This window comes from Arvicanthis niloticus, chromosome 6, assembly GCF_011762505.2.
Source record: "Arvicanthis niloticus isolate mArvNil1 chromosome 6, mArvNil1.pat.X, whole genome shotgun sequence".
Taxonomy (NCBI): domain Eukaryota; kingdom Metazoa; phylum Chordata; class Mammalia; order Rodentia; family Muridae; genus Arvicanthis; species Arvicanthis niloticus.
The window spans coordinates 37,072,254-37,081,062 of NC_047663.1; the positions used below are offsets into that span (position 1 = coordinate 37,072,254).

The window sequence follows — 8,809 nt, forward strand, 5'->3', positions numbered from 1 at the left end:
TGTGTGTGTGTGTGTGTGTGTGTGTGTGTGTGTGTCTTGCATTGCTCAAAGACTAGTTTGGGTTGTCCTTTACCCCCACATGTAGACCATGTATGAGTTTGTGATTAAGAAGATGTAGTATATCTAGGTGTTCATTTTAAATGCCCTTAGCACAACTCTGGTGCATCCGATTTCCTCCTCTTACAGGTTGTAGAAGAGCATGAAAGCGTGGAGCAGAGTCGGCGAGCACAAGCTGAGCCTATCAACCTGGACAGCTGTCTCCGTGCCTTCACCAGTGAGGAGGAACTGGGGGAAAATGAGATGTACTACTGCTCCAAGTGTAAAACTCACTGTTTGGCAACCAAGAAGCTGGACCTCTGGAGGCTTCCTCCAATTCTGGTATGTTAAAGCCCTGTGTCTAGAGAAGAGTGTGAGTGAGAGGAACCATTAACAGGACTTTGGGGCTATTTTTGAGATAAGATATTTCCTATAGCTTTTCCTACCTGGGTATGGTGCCCATGCCTATAATCACAGAATTTGGGAGGCTGAGACAGGAGGATCACCAAAAACTTAAGGCAAGCCTAGGCTACATAGTGAGTTCCAAGCTAACTTAGACAAAGTAAGGCCCTGATTCCAAAAAGAAAGAAAGTGAGGTGAAGGGGGTGTAAAAGTAGCTTTTATTTGCCTGAAGTAGTTGTCTTTTCCAAGGCTTGCTTGTCTGCTAACCTAGGCCTAGTCCAGGAAGCTCCTGGCCTCTGTATAATCTTATCTAGGCCTAGAATGTTTTCAGTCTCTGAGACTCACTACTGAATAAGCTCATCCTTCCTACTTCTTTCTGACCTCTGGCTGGCTGGTTTGACTCAGCTGTTCTGACTCCTTCTCATCCTCTGACTCACATCTCTCTTACGCCTGTCTCTGTACAATGAATGGTCCTGGGAAAGCTGCCTTCTACTCCTCTTCTCTGTGCTACTCTCTCTTCTCTTTGAGAGTTGACCATATCCTATTTTATTAAATCTTTCTCTGAGTCATCATATTTTCTGCCACTCAAATAGACATCACTTTCAAATATGGGTGCTTCCTTCACCAAACTCACTTTACTTCATTATTTTTTATTAAGGGCGTGCCTGTACTCCAAACAGGTGGATTAAAGGTATGTCATTACAGCTTGATTACAGAGACCTAGAAAGTCTTTGGATTTGATCCTTTGCCAGAGCAGTCATGTTGCTGGATTAAAATTCCTCTAGAAACAGAATCTTACTATGTAGTCCTGGCTAGCCTGAAACTTGCTAGATCAGGCTGGCCTCAAACTAAGAGACCCACTGCTTCTGCCTCCCTAGTGCTGGGATTAAAGGTGTGCACTACCACACCCTGTTTCAGTATTAGGAAAATTTCTATTTATTTTTATTTTATATGTTTGGATTTTTTTTGCCTGCATGTCCCTGCATCGCATACATCATGCACATGCAGTGCCTCCTGAGGCCAGAAGAGGGCATCGGATACTCTGAAAATGGGTTTGTAGAGAGTTGTTAACTACAAGGGCACTGGGAACCAAACCTGGTTCTTCCTCAAGAGCAGTAAGTGCTCTTAATCTCTGAGCCATTTCTCCAGCCCCAGTACTCCTAGTATTCTGGGAACATAATAGCTTCCCAAGAGCGAATACATAAGACATTGATGACATTCATTTGACTAGCTCCAGAAATGAAAACTGAAAGGAAGACACAGGCAAGGGCAGGTCTAGGAACTTGGTAGGTGAGGAAGTGAGAATTTTTAAATATAAAGTGTGATTAATATGCAGTTACATGCATAGATTTTGTTTTGTTTTGTTTTTTCGAGACAGGGTTTCTCTGTGTAGCCCTGGCTGTCCTGAAACTCACTCTGTAGACCAGGCTGGCCTTGAACTCAAAAATCCACCTGCCTCTGCCTCCCAAATGCTGGGATTAAAGTGAGCCACCACTGCCCAGCCATGCATAGATTTTTGAATGTCAGATTTGGTGACTTTGCCAATTGCATATATGCATATAACGAACGATAACATAATTCAAGGAATAAAATCATTTATTTAAAACATGTTTGAGATTGTTTTTTTGTTTGTTTGTTTTGTTCTGTTTTTGTTTTTCAAGACAGGGCTTCTCTGTGTAGCCCGGGCTGGTCTCAAACTCAGAAATTCGCCTGCCTCTGCCTCCCAAGTGCTGGGATTAAAGGCGTGTGCCACCACCGCCCGGCATATTTGAGATTGTTAACAATGCACAAATGTTACATGTTCTCAGAACCCTTGAATGTTCCTATCTTTTCTTCTTCAGATTATTCACCTTAAACGATTCCAGTTTGTAAATGGACGGTGGATAAAGTCACAGAAAATTGTTAAATTTCCTCGTGAAAGTTTTGACCCTAGCGCTTTTTTAGTACCAAGAGACCCAACTCTTTGCCAGCATAAACCACTCACGCCCCAAGGGGATGACTTCTCTGAGCTAAGGATCCCGGCAGGAGATGTGAAGAAAATGGATGTCCAGAACTCAGCAGGGGAGGAGGATATGCTCCTGAGCAAGAGCCCATCTTCACTCAGTGCAAATGTCACCTGTAGTAGCCCAAAAGGTAAGGGAAGGGCTTTCTTTCCTTCTCTCTCTCTCTTTCTCTCTCTCTCTCTCTCTCTCTCTCTCTCTCATTCATTCTTTTCTTTCTTTTTCTTTCTTTCTCTTTCTTTCCTTCGTGTGTGTGTGTGTGTGTGTGTGTGTGTGTGTGTGTGTGTGATGGTCTTGTATACCTCCAGCTGCCTTCTTCTGTTCTGGACATGTAGTTTGATGGAGTGATGAAACCTATCTGGAATCAAGCCTATCTGTATTTCAGCGTTCTACTTTGAGCACAAGATAATAGCCTCTTTAAACCTAGATTCTCGTTTGTTATTTATAAAATAGAGAAAATACCAAGTTATAGCAAGAGGATTTGAAATCCCAGGAGTAGTGGTGCTGTAAGTCACAGACCAGAGACGGCAGCAGTGCTGATGCTCAGCCAGTTTGTTTTTGTTTTTCTTTCTTTCTTTCTTTCTTTTTTTTCTTTTTTTTTTTTTTTTTTGTTTTTCAAGACAGGGTTTCTCTGTGTAGTCCTGGCTGTCCTGGAACTCACTCTGTAGACCAGGCTGGCCTCGAACTCAGAAATCCGCCTGCCTCTGCCTCCCAAGTGCTGGGATTAAAGGCGTGCACCACCACTGCCCGGCGGGTCTTCCTTTCTTAATTAAACCTTTCTAAATCACCATTCTGAGATTTTATAATTCCTACAATGCATTCTAACCTTTTGCTGCTGCCCATCTTATTAGCCGTTCTTATTAGAGTTCTCTAGAGGGATTAGAATGACTTGCAGGCTGTGGTTCAGCTACCCCAGCAATGGCTGTCTACCAGTGAAAGGTCCAAGAATCAGTAGTTGTTCAGTCCATAAGACAAGATGTCTCAGCTGGTCTTCAGTAAACACCCCAGAATCCCAAAGAAGTGGGCACTGATGCCAGTGGAGGAATGGACTTGCCATCATGAGCAAGAGCAAGCAGGCAAAGGATGAAGGCTTCCTTCTTCCATGTTCTTTTTATAAGTTGCCAACAGAAGGTGTAGCCCAGATTAAAAGTACATTTTACCACCTCAAAAGATGTAGATTTTGAGGCACTGGTGGCATACACCTTTAATTCTGCCACTCTGGAGGGAGAGTAGATCTCAGAGTTCTAGGCTATCCTGGTTTACAGAGCATGTTCCAGAATAGCCAGGACTATTCAGAGTCTTAAAATTTATATATACAGGCTAAAATATATACAAGCTAAACCCCATCTCAAAAAAGAAAAAACAAAAACTGAAAATCTGGATTAAAGGTTTATCGCCCAACCTCAAAAGATCTAAATTAAATCAGTTTTAAAGGTGGTGTACACCTGGAGGCAGAGGCAGACAGATCTCTCAAGTTTTAGACCAGACTGATCTACAGAATGAGTTCCAGGACAGCCAGGGCTACACAGAGAAACCCTGTCTTCTGGGGATTAAAAAAAAATTTTTTTTTTAATATAAGTGATTAAAAAAACCAACCCTTATAGATGTCCACTTCAGTTTTAGTAAATTTCAGATGTAGTCACATTTACAGCCAAGAAGAACCATCACAAGCTCTGTAATAAAGAGTAAGAATAGGCAGCCAGCGTTCCTATCTTTGTATGTACACATTAAGGAAGCTAGCTTCAGAGTTAGCATTTGGCATCAAACTTAACTTGTAGCATTTGGACTTACAAGGCTCTCCCTCTCTCTTTCACAGGTTCACCTTCTTCATCAAGAAAAAGTGGAGCCAGCTGTCCCTCCAGCAAAAATAGCAGCCCTAACAGCAGTCCACGAACCTTGGGGAGGAACAAAGGGAGGCTCCGGCTGCCTCAAATTGGCAGCAAAAACAAATTGTCCAATAGTAAGGAGAATTTGGATGCCAGCAAAGAGAATGGGGCTGGGCAGATCTGTGAACTGGCTGACACCTTGAACCGAGGACATGTGCTGGGAGGCAGCCAGCCTGAGCTGGTCACTCCTCAGGATCATGAGATCACTCTGGCTAATGGATTTCTTTATGAGGCATGTGGCAATGGCTATAGCAATGGTCAGCTTGGGAACCATAGTGAAGAAGACAGCACTGATGACCAAAGAGAAGATATACACAGTAAACCTATTTATAATCTATATGCAATTTCGGTAAGTGATGTATTACATAGATTTCAACAAATATTTCTCAAGCTGGGCATGGTGACACATGCTTTTAATCCCAGCACTTGAGAGGCAGAAACAGATCTCTAAATTCAAGGCCAGCCTGGTTTTCAGAGTGTGTTTCAGGACAGCCAAGGATACACTGAGAAACTCTGTCTTGAAAAACAAAAAATGGGCTGGAGAGATGGCTCAGTGGTTAAGAGCACTGACTGTTCTTCCAGAGGTCCTGACTTCAATTCCTAGCAACCACATAGTGACTCACAACCATATGTAATGGGATCTGATGCTCTCTTCTGTGTCTGAAAACAGCGATGTACTCACATAAAATAAATAAATATATCTTTAAAAAAAAAAAAAAGAAAGAAAAGAAAAAACCAAGATGGTCATGTAGTTAGTATAATTTGACTCAGAGGTTCGAATAATCCTATATTAAGTATTTCTAAGGAATGTTTTTCTTTCTAGATAACCACTACAGGGCCAAACCTGGTGACACATCCCTCTAACCTTGCCACTCACGGATCTCAAGTTTAGACCAATCTAGGCTATATAGTAAACATTGTTTTCCTTACTACCTAGGTGGTCATCTTGCTTAGATCTCAGCACTATGCCCTGCCTGAAGTACTGTTAATTACTAACACACCACCACTCTCTTCTTTCTTTAGTGCCATTCAGGAATTCTGGGTGGAGGTCATTACGTCACTTATGCCAAAAACCCAAATTGCAAGTGGTACTGTTACAATGACAGCAGCTGTAAGGTAAGTATTGTCAATCTTTAAATGAAAGTTAGAAACAGAATGCCAACAACTTTGGGGAACATAATTAAAACAGTACCTGTTCCACTGGGCAGGAACTAGTGAGCGTCTGTATGAAGGAGGTCTCTGCATAGATGCTGTTCAGTGCTAAGGAAGCAGAGGTGATGGCAAAACTAGGGATGAGCAGAAAATATGAATAGTGAACAAAAAGAAGGTGCTGTATAATGAGAACCTGAATCTTTGGGGTTTGAATTGGTCATGTCTTGTCCTCTGGGGATGTGTGCCCCCGCCCCCGTGCTGACCATAACGCCCAGGGCAGCACATTTAAGAAAGCACTTACTAAAGACTTGAACTCTGCTGATTTTTTTTTTTTTTTGAACCATTAGATTGTGATGGGGTTTGTTGGCTATGGCGGCTACCCCTTTGGTGGAAGTGGAGGAGCTAGGATCAGGAGTTCAATCACGGTCATACTCCTCTACCTACATGAGTTCAAGGCCACTCAGGGCTACAGGAGACAGTGTCCCCAAAAGCCTCTCTCACTCACCAAAAAAATAAGTAATAGTTTGATGAGGTTTAGAACATTCCTTTGCCTATGATTAAAATATTTTCCAAAAAAAAAAAAAAAAAAAAACCAGAGGTTGAAAGTAATGAGATATGTTTTCAGGGCAGGTGTGAGACAATTGATTCTAGCAGTCAGTCTAAACTAACTTAGAGAGAGCTGGCCTTCCTGACAGCACTGAGAGCCCACACAGGCTTGTTGTTAAAGGCGTTCTTGTCCTTTTAGGAGCTTCACCCTGATGAGATCGACACCGACTCTGCCTACATTCTTTTCTATGAGCAGCAGGGCATAGACTGTGCACAGTTTCTGCCAAAGACAGATGGCAAGAAGATGGCGGACACGAGTAGCATGGATGAAGACTTTGAGTCTGACTACAAGAAGTACTGTGTGCTACAGTAAAGCTACACTTGGGCTGCTAGCTGGGAAGGGAGGTGACTCCTTGTAGCTGGCATTTGGCAGAATCGTCCCTGAAAAGCAGGCTAAGTGTAGTTATTTTATCCTGTGACCTGAAGCACAAAATAAAAGTCCTAATTAAAATAGCAGTCAACTTTAAGAATAGTAATAATTTTGTTTTGAAGTCTCTTACAAGCTGTCTAGTAGAGAACTTGGAGGCAGATCCCACCATTAGCCTGTAAACAAGAGGGTTTGGCACCAATCACCTGGGACCAATTAAGAATTAATTGTGCTTGTCCAAATAAACAAACTTGTAGTGAGTATAGTTTACCAGTAATCATAACAGGATACTAAGGATTTCCTTGGACTCAAAAGTTTAAAAAACAACAACAACAAAAACTGTAATGTTGTCTGGGGACGACATGATATGCTACCTCCTTTTTCCTGAAGTCTCATTCCGTTGTGTTGACAAATGGAGAAAGCAAGACCATGCAGAAGTGCAGACAGTTCTTAGGTATGGACAGCATTTTCAGTTTTTTGAACCATTTCCCCGATCTTTCTATGTCTTTTTTGCTTTTTGTTGTTGTTGGGTATGAAACAGTGATTGGTGGCAGAGGCATATGACCGTCTGAACCGAAGTCTCTGAAGACTATGTGCCTTCTACCCAGACTCAGTTCTGAGACCCAGGAGGAAGGAAAGGCAGCCTTGGTGTCCAGCTCAGACCACTCTCCTACAGAGGCGCACTGCTGGGTGTGGCAGCTGCCGCAGGGTTTGCACCATAGGCCCCAAGCAGATGTTGCACAAAGAGTTTCTAGGAAGGTGGGCGGCTGCAAAGCCAGACGTATTTCCTGTTAGTGGTGGGATTTTTTTCCCTTTGTTTCTCATTTTGCACTTTAAAAGAGAGAACACATGCAAACAATTGTGCTTGTACTTTAATGGCTCTAAGGGCTATAAATTAACTCCATTAGAGTGTAAAATTTAAAAACAAAAATACATCCAAAATTGATAGTTCCTAAGAATTGTTTAAGAAAGTGCTGGGTTTTGAAAGCAAACTCTAGTTGTTTGCCTGTCTGTTCCTTACCAACTTTTTTTTTTTGCACTAGTCATTAAAAATTCATTTTTTGCTCACTTTTTTTCTAACTATTCAAAACTGGAACAAAAGTATAAATGTTATTTATTTTTGGCAGCATTTTTCCCTGTGTTGTGTTTTAATATATAGTTAAAGGAAATTTTCACCTTATTTTTGGTCCATTAAAATTCATTAAGACCCTGGGAGTTGAATCTCATTAGTTGTCAGATCCTCTTCCTCTTCCTCAGGGTAGTAACTACCAGTGCAGTTAGTGCTCATGCTCCGAGAGCTGAGGCCAGGACCTGCCTCAGCACTGCTCTCAGCACAGCGGGAAAAGTGGTCTTAAACAACTGCCTAGGGTGACCCCTTTCCAGAAGAGGAGAACACTTAAAAGGAAGGGGCAGTCTAAAGGAGTGATGCACACATCGCAGATTCAAGGTTTTCAGTGTATGAAATCATCCAGTCCTACCTGGACAAGTCCCATGAAAAAGTAGATTTTCAGTAATTTCCTTACAGATGTTTTAGTTGAGTAGGTAGCACAATCTACTAATGTTGTTTGATCTGTGTTTGTTATATTGGTTGTAATTAATTTTTTTAATTCAAGAACTAGCAGAAAATTTATTAAATTAACTATTAACTACATTCACCTTGTAAATTTCTGTATAAAACTTGTTGACAATGCACTGACTTTAGGAAGACAATGTACATAGAGTGTAAATAAGATAGTGTTGATGTACTGAAATATGAACTGTATAAAAAGTATTGGTCATTGTATATGGCGTGTACCTGTTTATCTGTAACTATTACCCAAACAAATTAAATACTGCAGATGTCCAATGTGATTTTTCCTTGTACAAGTAAACACAAAAAATCTGTTTCTTTCTCTCTGTGATCCTGTTTTAATTCTTCTATGTGCATAATATCAATCCTGTTTACAAAGAGGGTGTTTCACTTTAGATGGAGTAGAAACAGTGGAGGTAGAAGAAGGGACCTGCAGTGACCAGGTGAATTTTACTTAAATATGACTCACATTCACAGGGTATATAGAGCTGGTATAAACTGAAAATACATGAGAGAGATGGTTTTCATACTAATCAAGAGATAAGATGAAGAAACTTTACATTTGTATAATACCTTGAAATGGTCCTAATTGTGGGGACAAGGAGTTAGGGCACTAAGAAACTAGAAATGTTCCTGGCTGCTTTTTCTCAAGATTTCTTTTATTACTGGTCATAGTGGCACATGCTTTTAGTCCCAGCCCTGGGAAAACAGGCAGGCAGATCTTTTGAATTCAAGGCCAGCTTAGTCTACACAGAGCAAGTTCCAGGACAGCTAGGCTTACACAGAGAAA

General features: G+C 41.4%; 1 protein-coding gene across 1 annotated transcript in view; it reads left to right on the forward strand.

Annotated features, from left to right (window-relative positions):
• The window catches only part of Usp32 (ubiquitin specific peptidase 32), a 148,257-nt gene extending 139,916 nt beyond the window's left edge, over positions 1-8,341 (forward strand). Inside the window, exons 30-34 of the mRNA XM_034505184.2 lie at positions 187-378; positions 2,280-2,571; positions 4,255-4,673; positions 5,348-5,440; positions 6,222-8,341. Coding sequence (XP_034361075.1) covers positions 187-378; positions 2,280-2,571; positions 4,255-4,673; positions 5,348-5,440; positions 6,222-6,395 — 1,170 coding nt within the window. The 3' untranslated portion in view covers positions 6,396-8,341. The remainder of the gene's footprint in view (positions 1-186; positions 379-2,279; positions 2,572-4,254; positions 4,674-5,347; positions 5,441-6,221) is intronic.
• Positions 8,342-8,809: the final 468 nt, after the last annotated feature.